General features: G+C 42.3%; 1 protein-coding gene across 1 annotated transcript; it reads left to right on the plus strand.

The window, feature by feature from the left end:
* The first annotated feature begins 2660 nt into the window (after positions 1 to 2660).
* Positions 2661 to 25072, plus strand: SYT11 (synaptotagmin 11). The gene is made up of 4 exons (XM_019556732.1): positions 2661 to 2714; positions 7439 to 8329; positions 16646 to 16766; positions 22006 to 25072. The coding sequence occupies exons 1-4, from the start codon at positions 2661 to 2663 to the stop codon at positions 22314 to 22316; spliced, it is 1377 nt and encodes a 458-aa protein (XP_019412277.1). The 3' UTR covers positions 22317 to 25072.
* Positions 25073 to 25895: the final 823 nt, after the last annotated feature.

The raw sequence follows: 25895 nt of genomic DNA on the forward strand, positions 1-25895 counted from the left end.
CCGTGGGGGCTCCGCTCCCGGCTGCGGGGGGCGCCCTCCACCCTTCCCCCGTGCGGGCGGCGGCGCTGGGCCGTCCCCGTCCCCGTCCCCGGGGGCGCAGGAGCAGGTGCGGGCGGGATGACGTGATGTCTATTCCGGGCCAGGCCGCGCTGCTACCGCCGGAGCCTTTGTTTGCGCCTCCCGGGGGGCCGGGCGGGCAGAGGGGGCGGCCCGCCCTGGAGCATCGCCCGGGAGGGGCCGAGGCGCTGGGCGAGACCCCCGATCCTGGCACCGCAGGTGGTGCTTAGGCCCCGGTGGCATAGTCTGGGGTAGGGGAGCCTGGCACCTGCGGTACCGGGAGGCCCAACCCACGCGGGATTCCTGAGTTGAACAGAAAGGCGAGCTCACAAGGGGCATCGGGCCACGAGTGTCATCAGCGTAGAGAGAGGCTGAGCGAGCACATTGTTGGCTCCTCAGTCCGGTCCCATGGTTCAAACACAATTTCCATCTCCTCTTTTATCCTCTAGCGTTTATCACTTCTTCCGCACGTCGTCTGCCCCATCCGGTGCAGAGCACGTCTCTTGACACGCAGGTCTACGCAGTGATTGAGCCTGGGCGCTGCATACAAGCACGCTTTTGCCAGGGAGACTTGATAGGTTATTACAATGGTATTAAAAATACTCGATAAATTAAGAAAAGCAAAAGAATAATAACTTGCACATTCTTATAGGTAAATAATTACAAAACTGCTGAAATCTCCTTATGTGGTGGCTCTTGTTCAAATGGGATGCTAGTAGCTTGGTAGGAGCTTTACAGGCAACTGGGACAACAAGATCCCTGCCCCAAAGAGCTCACAAATTAAATGTACTTTGTGCATCTTTCTTGCTACCTAAGGTATCAGACTGTCTAACAAATGAAATGGCAGTCTAAGAAAAACCTATCATGGCTAACTTCTGTATCCAGAACAAGGAGTACTCGTTGTTGTGGTCCCTCATGTGCCTGAAGGAAAATGTTCTACATCAGGGGACGTTGAAAATACTTCTTTTTGTCATTCATGCCTTATCTACAAACAAACTTGCAATGCTTTCACTACAAGTGCATTTTTAACCAATTTCATTCAACCTGCGCAAATCGTGATGCGGACTCTTTTAAAGCGGATTAAAATGGCTTTAAGTTGACTAAGTACGTATATCAGAATTCTTGAGGAATTTCATAAACTAAATTAATAAAGGACACCTTAACTAAATGAGTATCCACAAAAAGCTTAACTAAATTAGTTTAAAAACCAAATTTAGCCAACTTGGTGCAAATCTCGGTGCAGAAAAAGTCAAGTAATGTCACTAATGCTAATGTGAATCAGCTCTTACAGCCTGCCATGCAGTCTAGATTCCAGAGATACCTGGGCTACTTTGAATTTGGTGAGCTAAGCTAGCCTGCACTAAGCTTCATGTTGCTGTAGTTGAAATTACCACTAGAGCCAAAGCTGGCTTGGGTTTGTCCAGACTATATTGCTGTTTGCAGTGTGTACATACCTTTAGTTAATATAATGTTTCACATTTGTAGCATTTCCTTGGCCTTATACCTCCAGTCTACAAAGGATCCCAAAGTGACTGGGCCTTTCCTTCATACAGCTCAGTAGTTTTCCTGAAACAATTGCTCTTATTAGGTGCCTATACGCATGCAGTGAGGCTGCTCCAATGCACTGTAATTACAGCAGACTACATGTCATATGTATCGGCATCCCTATGCTGAAAAAAGGCAGGGGCACTTGAGCACTTTTGACAGGCTTTAGTTAAAGAGCCCCTGCTGCCATTTTTCAGCATGGGGACTCTGATGCACAAGACACTCTAGGTGCTTTAATTAGAGCAGCTCTTGAAGGAGCTCGAATTATTCTCTTAGTTTTATAGATTGTAAGGGGCTGGAAGGGACCTCGCAACATCATTGGGTCCAGCCCCGCCGCACTAGGCAGGAAAGACAACTGGGGTCGGGTGACCCCAGTGATGTAACCATCCAGTCTCCTCTTGAAGATTTCCAGGGTAGGTGATTGCACCACCTCTGGAGGAAGCTTATTCCACAGTCTGGACACTCTAATTATGAAGCTGTTTTTTCCTAATGTTGAGTTTGAAATAGTCTTCCAGGATTTTGTGGTCATTACTCCTTGTTTTTCCCAAGGGTGCCCTGGTGAACAGTTGTTCACTGAGCCCTTGATGTATTCCCCTGATGTAGCCATAAGCTGCTACCAAGTCCCCCCTCAGCCTTTTTCTTTTGTAGGCTGAAGAGTCCCAAATCCCTCAGTCTTTCCTTGTACAGCTTGCCATGCAAGTCTCTGATCATATGGGTGGCCCTTCTCTGGACTCTCTCAAGCTTTCCCACATCCTTGTTGAAGTGCAGTGCCCAGAAGTGGACGCAGTACTCCAGCTGTGGTCTCACGAGTACCAAATAAGGCGGTAGAATCACTTCTTTGGTTTTGTTTGAGATGCATCAGTTGATGCATGCCAGAGTATTGTTTGCCATGCTGGCTACAGCATTGCACTGGTGGCTTATATCCATACTCTGGTCTATTATTACCCCTAGATCCCTTTCAGTTGTGTTGCTAGTCTGTTTGGCGCCACCAAGCATGTATGTTGGGGATTGTTCGTCCCCAGATGGAGTGCTTTGCACTTCTCTCACATGTATGAAGGATGTCTTTGAGCAAGACAGTAATTGAGTGCAAGACAGATGAGAGCCATAAGAATGTAAGAGATGCTGAAGCAGGCCACAAGTCTATCCAGCAGAATATCCCATCTCACACAGCAGCAGGAACTGGATGTTAAGGGAAAGTGTGTTTTTTGTATGGCCTATCTGGACTGATCTTTCCCTCTTCACCTCTTTCCTTATGGTTTGTAGCATTTAGAAGCCTAGGAAGTCCTAATTTAGAGGCTGCAACCATAACTTATTACATTTAAGATCCACTGGTGGACCGTTCCTTCATGAATTTGTCTAACCCTCTTTTGAATCTCCTTAAATCACCAGTCTGTACAACATCTTGTGGCAATAAGTTTCACGAGTGAATTACAAGCTGAGTGAAAAGAGAACTTCCTTTTGGTAGTTGTAAACTCTCTTCCTAATCATTTTATTGTACAGCTCCTTATTGTAGAAGTGAGACAGATCAGAAATAGTAAATCCCATTTTATTGTCTCTATGCTGCTCATTATTTTATAGGCTTCTGTCATATCTCTCCTTTATACAGCAACCTCTCCATACCTCTGATCATCCTTGCCCTCCTCCATACACTTTCTACCTCTACTGTATGCTTTTGGAGGTGGGTAGAAGGGAACTGCACGCGGTATTCCAGGTGTTGGTGTACAGTGGCTTTATACAGTGATGTGTTTTGTTTTCAGTTCCATTCTTAATACACCCTAACACACTCCATTTGCCTTTTTGATGTCTGCTGAACACTGGACTGATGTTTTCAAAGAACTATCCCAATAATTCTTGTTGTTGAGCTGTGTTGGTCTAAATGCATATGCCTTTGATCTGGTTTTAAAAGACAAGGAAGCTTGGTCTCTAGCTAATGCTCCAAAGAAGACAAGTCCTTTTGAAAATGCATGTTTTAGGTCTGATTTTTCTCCCTCGTTAATTTGGTTATACGCCTGTAACTCCATTTAAGTCAATGGTGTGATGCACATTAACATGCTATAATAGAGTGAAGAATTAGGCCTCTCACATTAGGTGGTGTTGCCTATGAGGAAGAAAAAAAATTTTTTTTTTTTTTTTTTTTATTTGCTTGTTTTAGAGCAGACCCTAATGATCCCCACGAAGACATGGTTCTCACTGTGCGAGGCAGCCTAGATGCATAAAGAAAGTCCCTTCCATGAAGACCTTTCAATCTGAAAGGGCAGAAAGATTATAGGAAGAAGAATGTTCTTTATAAGCAGTACTGTACAGTAGGATCATCTGAAAATATTCATTCATTGTGGGTTTGTTTGTTTGTTTTCCTAGTCTGGCTGGTCTCACCATCACTTTGTTAAGTAGGGATTAGCTGATTGGAAGGTCCGAAGAAAAGAGAAGGGACACTGAATGGAGGCAGATAAGAGAGACAAAAAAGGGAAGAATGAAGGAAACCAGCAGATCATGAAGAGTACTAGGAGTTAGGCTAAGATGCAGAAATTGGTTGAGACACGGCCAAAACAAAAATTTAGTCAGGAAATAGGAAAGACTTCAGAATAAGGGTTGGAAAACTCTCATGCTCTTAAATGGAGACATCTAGAGTTGTTTTTTATCTACTATTTTTAACTTTCATTTGGTGCTTACGTACTTGAGCCTTGTCTGCAGTGCTCCAATTTAGGACAAGTTGGGTACAGTACATCCATGACATGCATCCTCTTCTAGTCACTGGGAAAGCTCCTAGAAGATCCACAGGATAAGAGCATTAATGAAATATGGGTGTATCCATCTCGTGGAGCGGACAGAAAAAGCCTGGTACTTTACATCCCTGGAACTGGCGTATTTTCAGATACTGTACAGATCAGGGCTCTTTTTCTGCCTTCTTCCTTGTCTGCTGCTAGTTATTTCCCCAAACCACTAACATTTTAGAAGTCTGCAATAGAATATATTCAACTTCTGTATGTTATAATGGGCATACCCAAAATGATTCACCTGCAGACTTCTACACATTCCTTATATAGAAAAGAAAAGCCTCACTCCTTTTATGCAGTACCATGCACTCAAGAAATAAGCAGGACTGAAAAGAGGATTGGACATCTATATAAAAGATTAAAAACATCCATAGTTACAACAGTATGTCTTGGAGGGGATATGGATCCACTGGCCACACAGCATAAGCCAACCTCTGCTTAATGGGTCTTAAAGAAAAAACCTCTCTCACTTACAGGGCCTTTCTTAACTGCCTCCTGTGAGTTTCCATGAATCTTCTCCTGAAGCACATGGTACTAACCTCTCTTAGACAGGAAGCTATACAGATCAGTAGTCTGATGCAGTTTGGCAGTAACTGTATCTAACATACTTGGGCTTTCTCTCCCTGCACAGTCCTCTGGAGGAAAAATAGAAGCATGATAGTCTTTGGAGGGTTCTTGTCAACTGCACCGTAGTCACTGGGTTCAATACTGTTCACTATTTTTGGTTTGAATGACCTTACAGTTAAGACCAGGGAGGTAGAAGTCCTGTAAAATAAGAATTACTAAAAGAAAAATGAAAATGAAAATTAAGCCTTTCAGGAAAAATAGCCTTTTCAGCTAAGAGAGTTTTTGACTTTTTGTTTGTTTTCCCTGCTTCTTGTTTCCCATCTGAAGGTGGTCTAAAAACAATAGCAAGAAGCTTCTTTTGCAGGCTTGGAGGATTATATTTTGTTTCCCATATGACCACTGCATATTCTTCCATTAGTCAGTTATGCTTAGTATTTTAGCAGAATTGCAAACTCAAGAAGTTATAGTGCCCATGTAATAAAGACACATTTTGAGATCAAAATAAGCAAGAACAGGGATTTTGGCACCCTCCTTGTCTGTGATGTGTAACCTCAAATATCTGGAAAGGGGTGACTTGTAGAAATTTATGCAAATCAGCTATAAGAGATTATTTACCCATTTTCAAAGGGAAAGGACAAATAAAATTGCTACGTAGGAAGCAGCATGGAGCCTGCTGGAACTCTGAACAGGGAGTATTAGTAATGAAACAAACACATGTCCATGTTGCCATTTTGCCCCCTCCCTCCACAGTCCTCTGACCAAGGCACTAAAGGAGCTTGTTATGCTTCTGGTGAGGGATAATTCATATGAAACCTTTAGAACCTGGCAGGGTCCCTGGGGTTATCTGGACAGCACGGAAGAAGGGAACTGTATTTAAGGAGACTAACAGTGCCTATTAGAAGTTGATTAATTTTTGAGCATCTGCATAAAATACATCAGCCAGTATCTCAATTCCGACATCTCAGATTGGAAGAATGTGTGGTGACAGTGCTCTAGTCTTTTCCTCCAGTCCTATCTGTAGCATCTTTTATAATTCTGTGCCTACAGCCTGCTATACAAAATATAATACATGCAACTAAGATGCCTTGCTAGAAAAATATTTTATATAGTGCTGACTGATGCTGTTTTTCTTATGACACGCCTGTTTGATACACTTAATGTTAATTGTATACATATAACCTTTTTAAAGCATGTTTGTTGCAGCATCTCTTCCATTACTGATTGCTTCTCCTTATAGGAATGTGCAGGTCTCTGCATGTGGGGTGAGGTGGAGGCAGGATTTTTCTTTCCACGTCTACTCTCAAGCTGTGGTACATGCATTTATAACAGCAAAATGAGATTGTGCAGAATTTCATATCATGGTCTGCTGTCTTATGCAGTTAGAAATGAAGCTGTCATCTGGGTTGTTATGAGAAGAGAAATTCACATTTTAGAGCTGCTGCTTCACACTGTCAGAGGACTAAGGGCCTTTGTCTACACTTACCCATTTTACTGAAAAACTGCATGCTGTTGCTAACACTAGTTGGAGTGTTAGTGTTGATATGGCACAAGTAGCAGATGGGTTTTTTTATTACCAGGTCATGTTCTAAACAATTTAGGTGACAAAGTGCTTTAAACACTGATGGCTGGCCGAAGTCCCATTCTGATGTTCCCTTTGATGGAGCTGGCAACTAGAAAATTCAAGAAAGTATTGCATGCACGTATGGTAGGAAAAGTGTGCATTGGGCAATATTTACATCATAAGAACCAATGGCAAAGATGCTGCTGAATAGCTGCTAAGTCATAGGTATAGACAGGACTCACCACTGTGTCATGAAAAACCTACCCAAACAAGTTTTCAATTCAAGTGGTAAAAGCTTGCAAAACCTGTGAAAATTATGTAAGAACAAGTCCACTTTAGGCTATTTAAATTATAGCTGTTAGTTTCCAAACCATAGCAACGGTTTATATAAAAGTCCCAGCATATGAAGATGATTTATAATCCTGTGCCAAACATTTCAAGGACAAAACTTGAATCAATTGTAACAGAACTCAGGATTATAAATAAATTGTCTAACTACTTATTGTAGTTGTTGGCAGTATAATAGTATAGAGTAATATTTTTAAAGAAGCCATAAAAATGTGGCTGTGTGTGCAGGGGGTCCCTGCCTTTCACAGGGGAGGGAGGCTCGGGTCTGACCCCCATCTCCTGGGGCCGAGGCTTTAACCTCAAAGCCTGGTCCTCTTTAAATCAAGAAATTACAGGTCACTGAAGCATTTCTCCTGGAGCTGTGCTGGTACACTAAGTGGAATTGGTGGGATACAACAATAAAAAAAAAAAAAAAGTAGATGTTTTTATTAAGTGAAATTTGGGTTATCTGTGGCAAAGGGGTAGGAAATGTCTCCTTCATGGCAAAAAATAAGGAAAACATTTAAGGTTCATAATGATTTAGACATAAAGAACATAGAATAAAAAAGTTTTCATGTTAATTTGATAGCATCACTGATTGTACTAGGTTCTGCACAGATACAGAAGCCTTGGGGGGCACTGGCTCATCCCAGATTGTTTTGTTGTCTTTGCAGATGTCTCTCCAGTTGTAGCAGGGCTCATTGGTGCTACTGTCCTTGTAGTTTCTGTCTCAGTAACGGTATTTGTTTGGACATGCTGCCACCAACAAGCAGAAAAAAAGCACAAAAACCCTCCTTACAAATTCATTCATATGCTGAAAGGCATCAGTATTTACCCGGAGACCTTGAGTAACAAGAAGAAAATTAACCGTATCCGGAGAGACAAGAATGGCACTGCCAAGGATACTGGAAAAGGAAACCTCTTGGTGGATGCTGCTGAGGCTGGCTTACTGGGCTCTGAGAAGACCCCAGATGGACTTAATGCAACCCCCTGTGTTGATCAGCTCCCAATAAAAATGGATTATGGAGATGAACTAAGTCCAGATCAAAGCCTCACCCCGGGTGGGAGTAAAACCTCCTCCCCATCTTCCCCAGAGGAAGATGTCCTGCTGGGAGAACTGACTTTCTCAGTGGACTACAACTTTCCCAAAAAAGCATTGGTGGTGACCATTCAAGAAGCCCATGGGCTGCCTATGATGGATGAGCATACACAGAGCTCTGATCCCTATATAAAGATGACAATTCTTCCAGACAAAAGGCACCGAGTCAAGACTCGTGTGCTTCGCAAGACCTTGGACCCTGTCTTTGACGAGACTTTCACCTTCTACGGGATCCCCTACAGCCAGCTCCAGGATTTGGTGCTCCACTTCCTGGTGTTGAGCTTTGATCGTTTCTCACGAGATGATGTGATTGGAGAAGTCATGGTGCCGCTTGCTGGGGTAGATCCAAGCACTGGAAAGGTCCAGCTCACTAGGGAGATCATCAAAAGGAACATACAAGTAAGTGACTTCTTTTAGTTTGGAGAGATGCTTTGTGCTGTATGTGTTTGACCCCTTGTAACATGATCCCCAATTAGGCTGTTCTTTTGTTGGGGAGGACTCGGTGCGTCTAAGAATGACACTGTAACCCTGACTCGCATGCATAGCTTTTACTTGCACTAGTCTCAGCAAAGTTGATGAGAACACTTGTGTAAGAACAGCTGTCAGGATTGGACTTCATATTTTTGTGTAATTTGGCTGAAGTCCAAAGTCATGTGTCTGTCATCTGACATAGTGCTCAATAATCAAATTTCCCATTTAATCTGTACAGTACTTCACACACTTAGGTGTTACAGTTACAACAGTTACAAAAGTAATTTCCAGCATGTTACTAACAGTAAAGCATAGAGGACAGCAGCCTGGAGGAAGATTTTAGAATGCCTTAAGTGCTGGTTGTTCTATTTATGCTGTAGATTCTCATTATCCACGGCTTTGGGTTTAAAGTTTTATTTTTCCTTTGTTTAATATCCATCAGGCAAACTTAAAAATAAATTATACTTGAGTAATTAACCTTTGACATGGATTGAGTTGGGGTTTTTTTAGTATAACATTTCTAAAGTGAAAATGGTTTAGTGCTGACTTCATCTTAAATTGGAAATTTAATGCACTAGGGACAGAAATTTCAGAGAAGGTTTGCTTGAACAATGCCTTGCATGAAACCATAGGTGCTCGGCCTGTCTGAAATCAGTTTGGAGGTATCTAGAACTAGTACTGCAGATAATATTTCAGCTAAATAAACTGGTGATAAAACATGTAGCTGTTTTTGTTGTTGTTGCTGTAAATTATATCCTGAAAATCAGTCTGTGTTATTCCTGTGGTGAGATTTTTTTTTTACCTTGCCAAAATTTCTAGTTTCTTCCAAAACAAAAACCAAAGTTAAGCACTCAATAGCTTCTCAGTAAATCCTCCAGCTGGAGACTTGGAGTATGCCATACTGACCCACTGAAACATTACAGATTTGACAGAAAGTTTCTTATTTAGTTTTTGGGAAAGGGGAATTTTTGCTAACTGAAGGTCTCCATTCTGGAAGAGGCAGAAAGTAAGGCAGTATGACGACGTGGATGGCTGTCTATAAAAGCTTGCATCCCTCCAAACTAGTCGGTCTTCAAGGTACCACCTTGGCATACCTCCTGCCTGAATTCAGACTAATGTGGTTGGTTGTCCTCCTCTCTGATTCTGAAAAGCAATTAATTTAGGCCACTGTCTCTTTCACTGGGAAGGACTTAATGCAGTTGTCTGACTGGGTGAGGTGATGTGTGACCATCTCTAGTGCAAATGTGCCTGCTGTTCATACGAAAAAAACAGACTGGCTGTGACAAGCTAAACAGTTAGGGATGCCAGGCAGTTAGTAATGTATAGCTGTGCTTCTATAGTTTTGCAGTTCTCTGTGCTTTGGCAATGGAAGATTGATCTGTGTAATCACCAAATGATAATTTTTCAATATCCAGTGAACATACATGGCTGCTAGATGGTGAAAGATCTTCACCTGTACCTTAATTCTTCTTCACTGGCTTTGGGCAGCACAAAAGGACATTTAAAATACATACCCATTTTTGTTGAACTTCTGAAGACCGACCCTTCAGAGAAGATGCAACTAGTGCTACAGGGGTTCTGCAAAGTGCTGTGGTTCATGGAGTGGCTCTGGGAGGTGACCCCAGTTCAGAGACAGCCTCAGAGCTATTTAAGTTGTATCAGTAGAGGTGCACAAGACTGCTGTTGGTTGCTCAAGGGATGATCTCACCAGAGCTGTAAGCAAGTCATACCTCTGTGCTAACACTGCTAGATCTATCTACAGTCTTGGCTAGTATTGATCATGAGATGGTGCTGACTCATCTGGTACTTGGCAGAGGCAGGCATTCCCTTACAGATGGATGTCTTTATTCTTTTGGAGATGTTCCAGAGAGCCATAATGGGTAGTTGCACACGTTCCCCAAGGGCTGCCTTCTTTCAGGGCTCCATCGTCACCGTTCTTATTCAACGTGTTGAAGCCCTGGAGGAGACCGAGATGGATATACTGTGCCCTTTTTACACTTTTTCACTAGGTCCTCTCAGTGCTGTTTGTCAATATTGTAATGGCTGGTTGCAAAAGGGCCCAGAATGAAAACCAGCAAGTAGAAACAATTTTAATTTTTACTTCAACTTGTTAACTTTGGGACTGCCCAAGAGCTTCCACAGACAGTATGTGGCAACTCAGCATTTAGAAAAGGCATCATGCCAGTGCACATTATACAAGAGCTCCAAGCTCTGCATGCATCAGCTGCCATTTCACATCTGGATGCAGTACAAGGATTTGGTCGTTATATAGAAAAGCAGTTTAGGACTTTGAACCTTCTACAAAGTGGATGATACTTCTTCCTTTATGCTGCCACGACAGCTTGTTTATCAGAGATGTTTTGGCTTTATCAACAGGTTTGGGACTTTCTGCTGCCCCTACCCTCTCCACTGCCTAATGGGATGGGGTAATTTTAAAGCATGCCTGCTGGTGATGGTCCAGGATATGCCATTGTGTCAGCCATCCAAAGCTGGAGTGCAGTAATGTTCCAGCATAATCTTGCACTTTCACATACTTGTACCATTGGTGGGCAGACAAGCTACTCTCCTGACCCCTTGGTATTGCCAGAACAACACAGGACTTGCATGGTGTAACACACTTGGGCCCACAGCACAGTGCTTTGTTGACTATTGGATACCGTATGCTGAAATCTAATCCTGAGGGACCAGCTAGAACCTGACTCTTACTGCTTTTAGCGTGCAAGACAAAATGTATCACTTGGTGCAAATTGTCTCTTAATTGTGAAAAGGCCTTACCCCCGGGAACTGGTATGTTGGATGGTCAGGGGTGGATAGCAGGCGGGGGAGCAGTCATGCAGCTGACATCCCCACCCCCACTTTGATTCCTGCTCCGCCCAAACTTTAAAACCAGCTTCCTTGGAAGGGCAGTGGCATTTCTATTTGGGCAGCACTGAGGGAGTCATGACTAAACTCTTCACTTCACAGCTATTAACAATTCTCTCTCCTTTTTAATAGTCTGTACAGTCCACTTTTCAAACAATTGCTTTTCTTCTGCAGCCTTGCTATTTGTTAGTTATTCCTGGTAATGTCTCTCTTCTATCTCACAGCTCTGCAAACTTTTGTTTTTAGCTCTAGCTAGAAACCTTAACTCAGGTGTGGTAATATTGGCTTATGTGTAGAAATGATGACACGGAAATATTTGAGACAGTCAGGATGCTCAAGAAGACTAGATTATTTTGATTAATTTGAATAAGATGTACATTTAACTATAATGACTATAGTACTAGCAAAACAATATCTTTTTACTATTGTTGCCTAGGTTAGGTTTTTCTAAACTCTCTCTATATAATCTAGTACATGAGTGCACATTCCAATAAAGTTGTATTTGTTTTTGCTTTGATCTTAAACTGAATAATGTAGCACTGAGGCCCCTACCTTATTAATAAAGCTGCTTGTTTCTCTGTAACTGGAGGAAAAAAAGTGATGTGCTCTATCTGACCATGTACTGGACCATCTGTACCCCTTCTGCTCAAAACCCTCGCTCTGCCCATGTGGATCATCACCTTTTTGGATTGTGACTTCTTAAAAACAACGGTGGCTGCTTAATGAGGGGAATGTTAAATTCAGTCCTGTAAAATAGTATTGTTTTCCGCAGATACTGCAGCAATGGGCAACAGAGAATGGTGTATAATAAATACATGTGATAAATGGAAGACAGAAACTAGGCCAAGAATTGGGGTCAGCAGACTAACTGCAGATTCTCCTCAAAGGCAGCCTTGGGAAACAGCCAGTTAAAACCCTTTTATAAGTGATACGTAGAGTGGCAGCATTGTAAGATGCAGAAACTCGGCGTCTTGCTTCCAATTTTATGTGCATGACTTATAAAAATAAATTCCTTGAAGGGACTGTGAAACTCAGTGAGTTTGTTAGGAGGAAAAATTGCAGAATAGTCTTGAGTGATTGATTTCTCCCCATATTTTACAGGTTAAAAGACAGACATGCAAATTCAAGCACCTGGGTTTACTTCTGATAGCTCTGTAAGCAAACTGACATGCTCAAGTAATATGTTCACAAACACAATGAGAAGGTGGAGCTTGCATTCAAATTCTCATTTTCCTTTTAATGGTTGGTTTATTTTGGCTGCTTAGCGCTCAGTGAGTAGGACACGGGATTCTCCTCTTCATCGCCTGCTCCTGGCTGTTGTAAATTGTTGCTGTGTTCTATTAAACAGCTGTTGCTTTCTCACCTTAGAAACAGCTGCATTGTATTTCTAGGGTTGAACTGTGTGCCAGCTGGAAACATTGTCCTCCGAATCCTTCTTAAGGAATTGTATAGAAATTATAAAACAAGCACCTCCATTATCTTGGTAGTGGTTTAGATGATTCAGCTGTCAGTTGTGCAGTGGCTTTTCTCATGGCTCTTCCACTGTTTCCAGTCCAGACAGGTTGCTGCTGTAACTGTTTCTGTCGGTCCAGCCTTGTTACTGTTCCCTCACAAACTGTCCCTCGGATGGAGTTAACATCTTATGACAGAAATGACTTGCTAGGATACATACTGGACTCATTTAATCTAACTGAAAGAATGGTTAACAAAAGAATGAAACAAACCTGGTAATTGTAGGTACTTCATCTCAAAGAGTTGCCCTAGACTCCCTGAAAAGAGAAACCTTTCTCTGTATTGTTTTTGTGTATGTAGCTCCCTAGTAACCACTGCAACTCTGCTTGTTCCCAGCTTTATCTTGCTGCTGTTCAGAGAGAAGTAGAGTGCTGTTATTCAGGCTGGAAGTTCAAGATTGTAAAATCTAGGGCATTCTGCAGCGAGTAAAAAAGGCATAAGCCCTTCACAGCCCAGGAGGGTATTCACTGAATATCCATAGATTGTCTAACCCTTGGCAAGACTGGTTTATTTCCACCTTTATTATTTCCTTCCCCAGTAGCTTGTCCTTTTATGTTGATCCAGAAGGATAGTGCCAAGAAGCTGTTGAATAAGACTCTGCTGCAGTCAAAGCGAACCTGCTCCCTTCACGTTCTCCCCACACTGACCTGAGAACATTTTTGAATTGTGGTAAAACAGGTTACTGAATCAGAGCTTCTCCATGCTTCTCCTTTTTATTCACTGATTTTTGGAGGAGTTTCTACATTCATATCAGCCATCATGGACTCTGGGATAGCATCCATCACTCCTCCTCCCCTGCCCCCGACAGAGACTCTTTATGGCTTTATCTCATTGGTTTCATTGGTTTGTTTTGTTAATGTAACTCATTAACAACCAGGAATGACTGATCAGCATTGCTCAAGTTATCCTTTCATACATGTAGTCTAAATTATTAGATACCAGAGTGATAATTGTGCCTAGGCATCACACATAAAAAAAACTCAATCTAAATAAAACATGTCGGCCCACTTGCCTAGGCAAAGATACATGTAGGCAACATAACTAATCATCAAATGGCATTTAATTTCAATGACAGCTCCACACTTCTGAAGAGGTGTATAATTCTGCAAATGTCAAAACAGTTGCGACTGAAGCCGTCTTATCAATATAACACAAAATATGAAGTATGACATGAAGAGTTTATTGAATTTTCAAAGTAAAGACATCTGTAAAGCTGCAGGCCCCAACAGATATTCCAAACTCTTTCTGTAAGAAAAGGTATAATGTCCCGTTCACAACATTTGTAACTGCTTCCAACTAACAGAAACAACGACATTCTCTTATGAAAGTTACATTTATTGTCAATCCCCTCAAAAAAAGAAAAATTCAGCATATGGCCCTTCCTGCACTGTTTTCCTCCTTGATGGGGATGGCAGATACCTCAGGCAAAAACTTTGCTAACAGTCTGGCCTTGTGCTGCCTGCCTACAATTGCATGCACAGATCAATCTAGTTTTAAGTATCATCAGGTAGTGGGTAGCAACATAAGGAGACTATTAAATAGTATTCACTTCTTTCAGTTGCACAAAAGCATACTCATCCTAAGCCTTAATTCTAAAAGGGCATTTCATAGTTTCTCCTGAGATTTTTTTTTTTTTTTTTTTTTTTTAAATCTGTAACCCTAGAAGCTTTCCTTTGTGGTTCTTATTTCTGAGCCCTTGAAGAGGCTACCCTCTGTCCCTTTTCTTACCCATCTTAAAACCCTGAGCATGATCTTTTGGTCTACTGGGATTCAAAATTAGCAGCTATAACATTTCCCTCCTTGCTAGGAACCTGCTAAGATATCACAACTTAACTGACAGTTTGCAAATGGGTTCTTACATTTGCACTGAAGGGTTGAATGCATCACTTGACAGGAACCAGCCCTCAAAACTCCATTCTTTAGGTATCTCTCTGATACAATTTTGCTGATAGCCATTTCACACCCATTGATAGTAAACCAATTTCCAATGATAGCAAATAAGCAAAATTGATATATAACAGGGGTCTTGAACATGTAGCCCTGATCCAACTTGTGGGGCTTCTCATGGGCTAGACTAACCATGGCTGCTGGATCCTCATAAGTGGCAGCATTAATTGCTGGCTGTTTTGGTACAGTTCTGCAGCACAGGGAGTTATTGCTGCTTGCCTCCTTTCCCCACCATCCCTGCCTGCCTTTAAAAACTGCCATCAACTCCCCGGGTTCCAGAGCTGTGCTGAAACAGCGACTCCAGCAGCTGCAGGGATTAACGCTGTTGCTGCCTCTCTCCTGCCCCACAGCCCATACCAGGCCCAACAAGTTTGAAACCCCAATTTATAGCACCTGGAAGTCCAAATAAACCATCTGTTAATTTTACTATTGCAAAGACACCAGAGCATTTTTTCCATCTTATTTCACTTGTTCAGACTCTCTCAGCTTTGTCAACTAGTCTGGCATAAAACTTTCAGAAGTACTAATGTTTCTTAGTCTCAGGACCTTGGGTCTCATTGAAAGTTAATGGATTCAAGCTCCTAAAAGTGCCTTGCGACTCCCAGATTCCTCAGGCCGTGTAAACATCTACTGATTTCACTAGGAGTTGTATAGCTACGTTCCTGGGAGTATCTGGGCCTTGAGTGTCTTACGGCCTCGTTAGGCACCCAAGTACTGAGTTTAGGTTCTTGGAGCTGCTTGGACGCTACCTGTGCCTGGAGGTACTTAAACTCAGTTTTCACTGATAAACTACCCTAGGTATTTAAATGTCTGTATCAGGGCGTGCTGTAGAATCACAGGACTGGGAAGGACCTCAAGGGTCACCTAGTTCAACTCCTGCACAGATGCATGATTCAGTATTCCTAAACCATGCCCAAAGGCCTCTTGGGACTCTTCTTAAAAATCATCAGTGGTTTCCACAAGTTCCCCAGGTGCTTGTTCTGTTGTCCTGTAGTTCTTACAGTTAGGAAGTATTTTCCTGAGATTTAAGCTAAATTGGCTTTGCTGCAGTTTAAAGCAAAGGAGTGTCCTCTGTAGCAAAGGAGAACAGTTGTTCTCCCTCTTCCTTATTCACAGAAGTTTAGGGTTGGAAGGGACCTTGTGAAATCATCAAGTCCAGCCCCCCTGTTCTGGGTAGGAAAGACTGCTAGGGTCAAATAACCCCAGCAAGGTGTGTGTCCAGTCTCCTGTTGAATATCTCCAGGGTAGGTGCCTGCACCACCCCTGCTGGGAGTCTGTTCCAGAGTCTGGACGCACAAACAGTGAAGTTTTTCCTTATATCCAAAATATCCTTTTCTCCAGCTTAAACATGTCTAGTTATCTCAGCCTTTCCTTGTGCAGTCTGCATTCCGACCCCTTTATCACCTTTGTGGCTCAGATCTAGTGACCACACATGGTAAAAATGTTGTATTAACTCCCAGGAAGACTGACTTTTCCTCTGAATCAATGAGTTGACAAAAATAGTTAGGATTTTATTCATGTAGATTTTCCAGTTGATAATTATAGTGGACTGTATTGAAATGTACTTGTCCCTAAAGAGAGAAATACCTGTAGGTCCTGCCCTGGAGAATTGCCTCTGGTATAAATTTAAGACATTATATTACCTGCATCTTGTGAGTCTGTTGTATCGCTGAGCTTGGAGGCAGTGTTCCCAATCCTTTTTCTACAGCACACCATGGTAGAGGTTCAGAATGATGTAGAAGGCTCTTCTAGTGGGAGTTGCGTCTTACCTTAAGTAGAAATATCAGCATTAGGAAATTAGCATTTAGCAACAGTGTCAATCTAGGTCAACTAAGAAGGGAGCCACGACTTCCTCACAACTGCTTATGACCCTCAGGTTGAGAATCCCTAGTTTTATAAATTATTTCTGCTTCTCTTTCACAGAAGTGCATTAGCAGAGGAGAGCTGCAAGTCTCACTGTCTTACCAGCCTGTTGCACAGAGAATGACTGTTGTGGTGCTGAAAGCTAGACATTTGCCGAAGATGGATATCACCGGTCTCTCAGGTAGAAGCTATTTACTTCAGCCTACAACTGGTCTGTTGCACTCCACTTGATGCCATTTTTCTTTTTCCCTGTAAACAAAGCAAATGCTGTTTGGTGGGGTCATAACTAACTTGCAGTTATTGATCAGTTGCTTATTGATTAGTTGCAACTCCTCAATTACATCTGAAGTGTTTGCTCTTCTATTTAATGCCTCCAAGGCAATGCCTAAAAATTAAAATCTACCCTACATGGGCAACACAGAAAGCAACTTGTGGCATGTACAAGAGAGAACCGAGTGCTGTGGCAAAGGACAAGACAAGGGTTGAGAGGAAAAGACAAAAAGCTTCAATATGGTTTATATACTAGTGAGAGTAAGATGGGGATGAAAAATTCTCTGTAGTTTGAAAAAATTTTTTTAAAGCAATTTAAAGAGCAGCTTCTGATTCTGTCACCGCCAATCTCAGCATTTTCTTTGTACTATATCTTCCTGTTCCCCTTCCTTGTTACCCTCCTTCCTGAATATGGTGGACTGACAAGTGTGACAACATTAGGAAGTGGATGGAAGTAGCAAATGCATGAGTCAGGTTATGTGACAGAAGTGTATCATTTCAACAGCATTAAAAATCGATGTGTTTCTGTGAGATCATAGGGGTATGCAGGTATAGGTAGTACATGGCTGTAGGATATCTGTTGAGAATTGGAGAAGTTGTAGGGAGGCTTAGTAGCTTTACTTGTCAGTATAATCCTTCCTGCCCAGAGCAGCACTGCTCCTCACAAATTCCTTCCATTGCCACCCACAGCTACCTCAAATCCATACTGTAAGATGAAGTAAGTCTTCATGAGACAATGCTCAATATTATTTCTAGTTTTAGCTGGATAGTATTTTGATGGGACGTGACACTTTACAGGGCTGCTGTTTAGCCTTCAGTCCTGCCCAGCCACAGCCCCTCATTTCCTTGAATCCCAAGCATTTTAAGATCCAGTGTCATCCTCTTTCACCACTGGCAAGTTTTACTGTTTTTATGGATTTTCTCCACTTTTCTTCTCTTAGGAAGGATGTAACCTGTGTGGTGGGCCAGTAGGGGGTGCTTCTGTGCTGAGCTGCCCATCTCATTGCACCCAACCAAAACTCGCTATTCAGGTGCCTCCCCTGGGGTGCCTACATCTGGCCAACCCCTTCCTGGAGCGCATCCACAAGCCTGGGGTAACCGCTGCCACCACCTGGGCCCTGCTCTTTGTTAGGACTCTGTGCCACCCGGGGTACACAGATTCTGTAGATCTTGGGTGCTTAGTCCACCATGGTATTTTAGGCTGCTTGCTTTAGCCCAGTGCATTCGCAAGTAGCCTCCTGTATGGGAGGAAAGTAAAAAGCCACATCTACCTTAGCCAGCCAAGCAAAAGGGCTATAAAGGCTAGTCTCACCCTCATAAGCATTTACAGCAAGGTGTGCTATAACAGATACCTTTACTGATCCAAGAGGGAGAGAGTGAAGAGGGAATACAAAACAACAGCAACTTGAAAGAAAACCTGCTTGAGCAAAACAGAGTGGGCTTGTGTGCGTCTAATTCACTTAATCCTAAATTACTAGCTAAATTTCAGGTAAGTTACTTGCATGTTCCTCCAGAGACTGATGGAGATTGTGGGGCTTTTTGCTTGTTTCAGCATACCCCCTCCCAAAAAAAGTCTCCCCCTCCCAAGAGGGAGTGACCCATTTTATTAGTTTTTTGACCTCATCACTAAGTTGCAACCAGAACCCAGTATCCTCAGAACATGACTGGTACAGGCCAGTTAGTTTGAAAAACATCAGCAACTTGCTGGTGGAGTGACCAGTGCCTCACAGGTATTTGGGTGGGAAATTGAAACAAAGGAGAAGCAAGTCCCCCCTCCCAATGGAATTGCCTAGGCCAGGGGTTGTCAACCAGGGGTATGCATACCCCTGGGGGTACTAGAGAAGGCCCTAGGAGGTACGCATGGGTGGATGGGGATGGAGCACCATGCACTATCCCATGAACGCAGGGGGGTGGGGGAAGCTTGCACATGGTGGTTGTCGCTGCTCTGCATCCAGCTGCGTGCCACCCCTGCCCCCACTCCGGGGGGGGGTACACAGCTCTGTGTCCAACCACTGGAAGGGTACAATGATGCAAAAAGGTTGAAAACCCTTGACCTAGGTGACCAGGTGGATTCCACAGCCAGAGTTTGAAACTGAGCTGGAGTAGGCAGACTGAGTGGGGAGGCTATCTAAAAGGGGGATTTCTTCACAACCTAATCCTAGCTTTCTTGAAGCCTGATATTTTACCTCAGCCCAAAACTTATAAAAAACCCAAATCTTACTGTCTGCAATTTCTCACATGCATCTCTATCTATGGGATAGTTTATTTGAGCAATCATTACTTTACTTCTCAAAACCTTCATCTGTAGTTTTACAAGGCTCAGTTCTTTCCCACATATTATATGTTATCTATATCAGTGGTTCCCAACCATTTTTGTTCCATGGACCTGCACAGGAGCAGTGGAGCCATCTGCCTCACTCCTGGAGCCTGCCCTGACCCCCAGCTTTAACCTAGCACGTCACTGCCAGCAACAGAAGCTGTTCTCCCAGGTGGACCAACGGGGAGCCAAGCAGGGGCTCATGCCACGACCTGGCAGCGAACCTTTGTGGCCCAGTACTGGGCCACAGCCCAGTGGTTGGGAACCTCTGATCTATACGAAACAACATGAGCCATAATTCCAAATAGGTGGATGACACCCAATTCCATCTCTCCAAAGACAACTGGAAATAAGGACCATTTCCCAGCTATCTTAAAGGCCAGGTAGAACCAGCACCTATAGATGAAAAGCAAGACTGAGCTGAGGCTCACAGGTGCAGCCAAGCTTTTTGAGCAATTTGCTTCCTCTTTGGTGTCCCCCATTATAAGGACATCTGGCCTCAAAATTTTAGGTTGGTCTGCAGCTCTAGGGTGTTTGGGCTAAAGTAGTTACTATGGTAAAATTACTCACTTGGATCAAGCACTGGCCACAGTACTGTACTTTCTCCTATTAGTGTCCTCATTATCATGAGCTATTTGGTACTCCTGCAATTAATTACTGCAGTTCACACTTAGGAGTGAAGCTATACCCTGGAAAGAGTTGTTATTGACACATACTGCAGCAGTGAACCTGCTGGGCACCACGGACTGATATAAATACATGACTGCTGTGCATTTCTCTGAACTGGGGCTTCATTGACTATAGAGCCAAGTTCAAAGGCTTTTTTGATCTTCAAGGTCCTCTACTTTGTTGGACTCAATACCATCTTTCCATCTGCAACCAGGAATTTACATCTCAGTTGTAAAACTTCTTGCCTGAAGGAAAAGACTCCATACAGAGAAGCCAGCTTGCAAGTAACCTGGGACAGAAATAATTGCAGGCATCATCAGATGCCTGAACTGCAGAACTTATCTTTCATCCTAGACTTCTCTGGGTTTCTGTAAACATATGCAGCACAGCCAACAAGCCCGCCATAAACATACATAGAGATGCAAAAATCATATACTCAAACTGTTTTTCTTGCAGCCTAGAAAGAAAGCTGAACTAGTTGACTATAAGGTGGTATATTCCACAAGAGAAGGCTGCGAGGCAATCTTGTAGCTGCCTACAAACTCATCAGGGGGCCAGCAAGGAATAGGGGACATTGTTTATCAGGGTGCCCCTCAGGGTTACCAGGAATAATCGTCACAAACTGAAGGAGAACAGATTTAGATTGGACATTAGGAAGAAATTCTTTACGGTAAAGGTTGCCAAAATATGGAATGGGCTTCCAAGGGAGGTGGTGCTTTCCTCTACCCTGGAGGTGTTCAAGAGGAGGTTAGACAGGCATCTGGCTGGGGTTACCTAACTCCAGTGCTTTTTTCTGCCTGGAGCAGGGGGTCGGACCCGATGACCTGCCAGTTCCATTCCAACTCTAGAAATCTATGAAATATATTATTAAACGGGAGGCAGAATTATTAAACAACCAGCTAAATATAAAATAGAGAGTTAACAACAAAACTAGCTTAATATAAAAATCACTGTTGGTAAAAATCTGAATTACAAAACAATTGGTGATGTGATGAATACCTCCAGTGTGATCACACACAGCCATCTCGATCACCTGGTAGGCTGAGCCTGTTAAAATAAAATGTGCTTTAAGATAAGATACAAGATTGTCAAAGATAAGATACAAGATTGTCAAAGGACAGAGAACCCAAGCCATGTGCATCGAATGGAATGTACGGAAAGGCTGAATCTTGGAAAGACGTTACTGAAAATGACTTGGGAATCATTACGGATAAATTATTGGAGACTTCGGGAAGGGGAACATCCCATGAAGAATGTAAAGAATTCAGTCTGTCTGTTTACAAGAAAGGTGACCTGAGGATATAGAAGTGTACCTTATGGGGAAAAAATACACGCATTAAGGTGCTCTTAACCTGATGAAATAAGGCCTAACAAGAACCAATAGAAGTTAAAGCCAGTAACATTCAGAGTAGAAGAAAGGCACAGATATTTAAGAATGATACAATTAACCACTGAACAAACTACAGTGGAAATGCAGAACCTCCAAATCGGATGTCCGCGTTTTTAGAAAGGATGTAGTCAAATAGGTCTCTTGAGTTCAATACCAGGGAAACTGGATGAATTCTGTGGTTTCTTTGGGATAGGGTGAACTATGTGATTTAATGGTTCATTCTGGCTTCAAAATCTATGAATGAGAATAAAGATGAGAGGCAAGGATTTTTTGTGGGTGTTACCTTATATTTAACCAACTGCACAGTTGGGAGGGACATAGACACGCTTTTGGGTACCATTTTGCCTTTCCTCAGGATTCCTTATTTCTGAGGAGCTTGTTTATGGCCCCCCCCCCCCCACAACCATAGAGTTGGTCCAATAAAAGATGTCACCCACATAAATACCTGCCTCGCGTGTTTTTCCTGGAACATCGTAGCTGCAGCGTCACCCCAACTCTACCACAAAAGAGAGGCAAGTCTTCCTTGACCTCTCAAATGCAGAATAAAAGAACTTACAATTCTCTAGACCAGCCAGGAAACCTCCAATAACAAAGCAAGGGTAGGATTTTTTCCCCCAGTGTGAAAAAGCATCCCACCCCCAAGCCAGGATTTGCTTGAAAAGAGAAAAATACCAGAGGAGGCAGAAAGGCGAGAACAAAATTCACCCAGACATATTCCAAGGAATGCTGCTGGGCTGTGTTAATTGGCTTTCTCTTTTTTTTTTTTCCTGGCAGATCCCTATGTTAAGGTGAACGTTTATTATGGTAGAAAGCGCATAGCAAAAAAGAAGACCCACGTGAAGAAGTGCACTTTGAATCCTGTCTTCAATGAATCCTTCATTTATGATATCCCAGTGGATCTCCTTCCCGACATCAGCATTGAATTCCTAGTCATTGATTTCGACCGCACCACAAAAAACGAGGTGGTGGGACGGCTGATTTTGGGAGCGCACAGCATCACCACAGCGGGCGTGGAACACTGGCGAGAGGTGTGCGAGAACCCCCGGAAGCCAGTTGCCAAATGGCACAGCCTGAGCGAATACTAGCAGAGGCTGCGGCGGCGAGCGCTGGCCGAGAGAACAGACTTAAACCTTGTTTTAGTCGTAGAACTAAACTTTCATAAGAAGCAGCTGATTGGTTATTTAGTGATGTGATTTTGCAGGGCACTAAAATTCTAAAAAGCATTAAAATTTTAAAATACCACAAATATATATAACAGTGTAGTCACGCTATTGCATGCCTAATACAAACTAAAATTAGTATAACTGCCAATATCAGGTTGCAGATTTTAATACAATTATCTGTCACTATCGAAGTTGTGTTTGTGCCGAACTCTTTGCTGGTATTCACCAAAACTGGTCTCTCTATTAGGCTTCTCCCAAAGTTTCTGAAATCTGTTGTTTAACCTCTAGTTTCTTGTTAGTTTGTCTGCCCATTGGTTCTTTCAGTTCACTTCTTTGCTGATTTGGGAGCACTAACTGCATTTCCATATATGAAGGTTTAGTATTCTGCACTGGTGCAAAGAGGTACAGGGAAGAACAGTTCTATCTAAGGAAAAAAACAGCCTATAACCTGGTACTGGAATATTTCTATTTGTGCTGTATTTGCTATGGAGCTATAAAGTGATTTGCATCTAAAACTGAAATGCTAAGAAACTGATCACTGCTTTTGCCACATGGAGGTTCTGGAGAAATATTTGTATTATGAAGGACTCTGGAAAGCACCAGCCTGCATTTTTTTCCAACCCTATATGTATATGTTGGGTTCAGGCAAAATGATCCACACTAAACATGTGAGATCAAATTGTAGGAAGGCTGATGTTTTAAAAGTTTATAAATTCTACATGACCGTTACCCAATACCTTAAATCAGAGAGCAAAATATTGGAGAGTGAGTCTTCAAGTCAGTTGAAAAGTAATCGTATGTTCCTTAATTGGACTAGAAATAACATTTTATATTCTCCAGTTGGTCTAAATAGCCCATATTCAAAGGGTTAAACAATTTACATAGAAAAAAACGTTTTCACAAAATATTTTTTAGTTTCTCAAAAAAGCTAGTTTTCAGAAGTACAAAACAGTTTTAAACTGCTTAACTATAAGGTATTGGCTTCCGAAAAGTAGAATATGCTTGCTGTCTCCTGTGGAATGTAAAACCATGCCTGGATAAATGTATTTAGCACTATGCAAGTTAAGCCTGAATAGTTTAATTTGAAACAGAAGTTCATAGAACTAAGTTCTGCGAAGGTCAGTTGAGCCTGGAGGTAGTTGCATTTAGATCTTACTGTAAAAACACTGTTCTAAACTTGTAAACAAGATGACTGTACTTTGACAAAGTAATTTAAGTTGGTTTCTTATATTCAGACTGGGAGATGTAGAAAGACAAGTGGCAGCAAACAAATAATTTTAAAGATTATTGGCAAGCGAAGCATGAACAGTTTACAACAAAATATAGTAAACGATCCTTCTGCAGGAATTTGCCTTTTTTTTTTTAATTCTGTATCTTGAAAATACAAAGCAGATTGAGTGGGCAGAAAAGCAAACAGAAGACTGCAAGTTTTCAGTGTTCGTTAAGTTGATTCCACGCAGCCAGTCTGGTCTGTGCCCCGTGGAATGTAAATAATGTATTATAAGTAATTTTTTTAAAACCATTTAACTATTTGCAGTACTTGACCACTGAATTTTAGAGCCCTGTTGAAAAAGTGATCCTCACCACTTTCTTACTATTGAAAGTAGATTAAACTGAGCAAGTCTTACCCTTTGGTTCCCTTTCCAGCCACAGTGTAAAGCAATTGCTGCTGCAAGGACTCTTCATGTAGACAACCTGCACAACACCTGCCATTAATGTCCCAGTAGCTCTTCCTGACAAAGCATCTTTGAAAGGCTGAATCTTCTCACTGGTAGCTTTCATTGCTTGTACTACACCTTTCAAGACAGACTTTCATTTGAACTGTGAAAAGTGTTAACGGGTCAGGGAGTAATAGCAGTTACTTTGAAACTGAAATCCTGTTTCTAAGCCTTACAAGTGCAGGTAAATGCAACGTGAGTTTCCCCATGCACTCTACCGGGAAACCTGGATCCTGATTATGAGGATTTCTGCTTGAGGTTAAGAGTAGATTTTGATCTACGTCTTAATTCCTTTGTTGCTTATACACTACTAGTGGCTCTCTACCATGACCAGGAGAACAGATTCTCCTCTGGACATTCAGTGCAAATATATTAGATTTATGTTTTTCCTCACTAAGCAGTCTGGTTATTAAAGGCTATCGAATGTCACTGCTCCTCCAGGGAACCATATTTTTCCCTCCCCATCGCAGAAATATTACTAGGATACATTCTATTCAAATGTTCCTTTTCTACTTTAGTGTAAAGAGTATGCTTAAGCCTAGATCACCTCCTTATTCTGATTCCTTTAGCTGAAAAGGAAAGAAGAACTTGTCAAGGAAATGTGCTCAGGGTAAATAGACTTAGGCTTATTGGGCAGAAATGAGTAGCTCCATTACTCCTCAGGAATAATGGGAAACTGAAGATGTGCAGATAATTTTTCTTTGGTGTAAAACTGACAGTTAGTGACAGCTGCCTCACCGTGGAATCTCTCAAATGTGGTTTCTTTACCTTGTGTCTTCTATTGTAAAATTAACTTGGACGGTTTCAACTTTGTGTTAAAAGAAAAAAGCAAAAGAACTAACTTGAAATTTGTGAAACTGCATAATGCTGTATGCTAATCCTACAATATGTAATGCTATCTTGTATGTTGAATTTGTTAACGCACATTGAGTGTGCAAATAAAGATTGATTCACTTTAAATAGCTACTGACCGTAGCATGTTTGAAAAAAAGGAATACTGAATTTAAAATCAGAACTGCACCAACTACGTAAGAACCCGTGTCTAGAAAAGGCACGTTGTTGCCATAAACCCAGTGACAGCGGTTCATAGGAAACAGCACCTCCTGTACAAGAAAGCTCAAAAAAATCACCGAAAAGTCTAAAAATGCAAAGTTCCTTCTAAACACTTATCCTTCACCACATTAAGGCCAATACGACTGCAGCCAAGATGGCTGAGCGTGGCAGATCACATCGTGGATGAACAGCTGGTTGAAGTCTCCCCCAGTCAACTTGGAAGTGATGCAAATGGGCAAGACAGCACTACGAAGAATCGGCAGCACCAGAGCAGCCTCCTTTAGCTGGCCATGCATGCTCACTCAGTTTGTTCAGTCTGCAGTTTAAGGGGATTCCTGATGGCTACTTAAGCTCCTCCATAGCAGACTATGCATGCGAGGCTTTCTACCATCTCTGGTCTCCACTCCGTCCTGAAGGACAGTGATCTTGGCCTGTGTTGCATGCTTATCCACAGCCTCCCATCCAGACCACCAAACAATAGAGACTATCTGGGCATGAAGCCAGCAGGCCTTAGGAAACTCCAAATAGTACCGAACGCTGCATTGCGTCTCCCCAGCAACACAGGCTACTGCCAGCACATTAAGTCTGTCCTCTACTCTTTTTTTGTTAGCTTCCCACAGAGTTATGTTTAGGATATTTGGCCAAGATCCACAGAGGCATACAGGTGCCTAGATACCTTTCTGGATTTGAATCTTCAAGGTACTCAGTGGTTTCAGCCTAAGCGCTCCAA

The sequence above is a fragment of the Crocodylus porosus genome, unplaced genomic scaffold (assembly GCF_001723895.1).
Source record: "Crocodylus porosus isolate Cpor-Errol unplaced genomic scaffold, CroPor_comp1, whole genome shotgun sequence".
Classification (NCBI taxonomy): Eukaryota; Metazoa; Chordata; order Crocodylia; family Crocodylidae; genus Crocodylus; species Crocodylus porosus.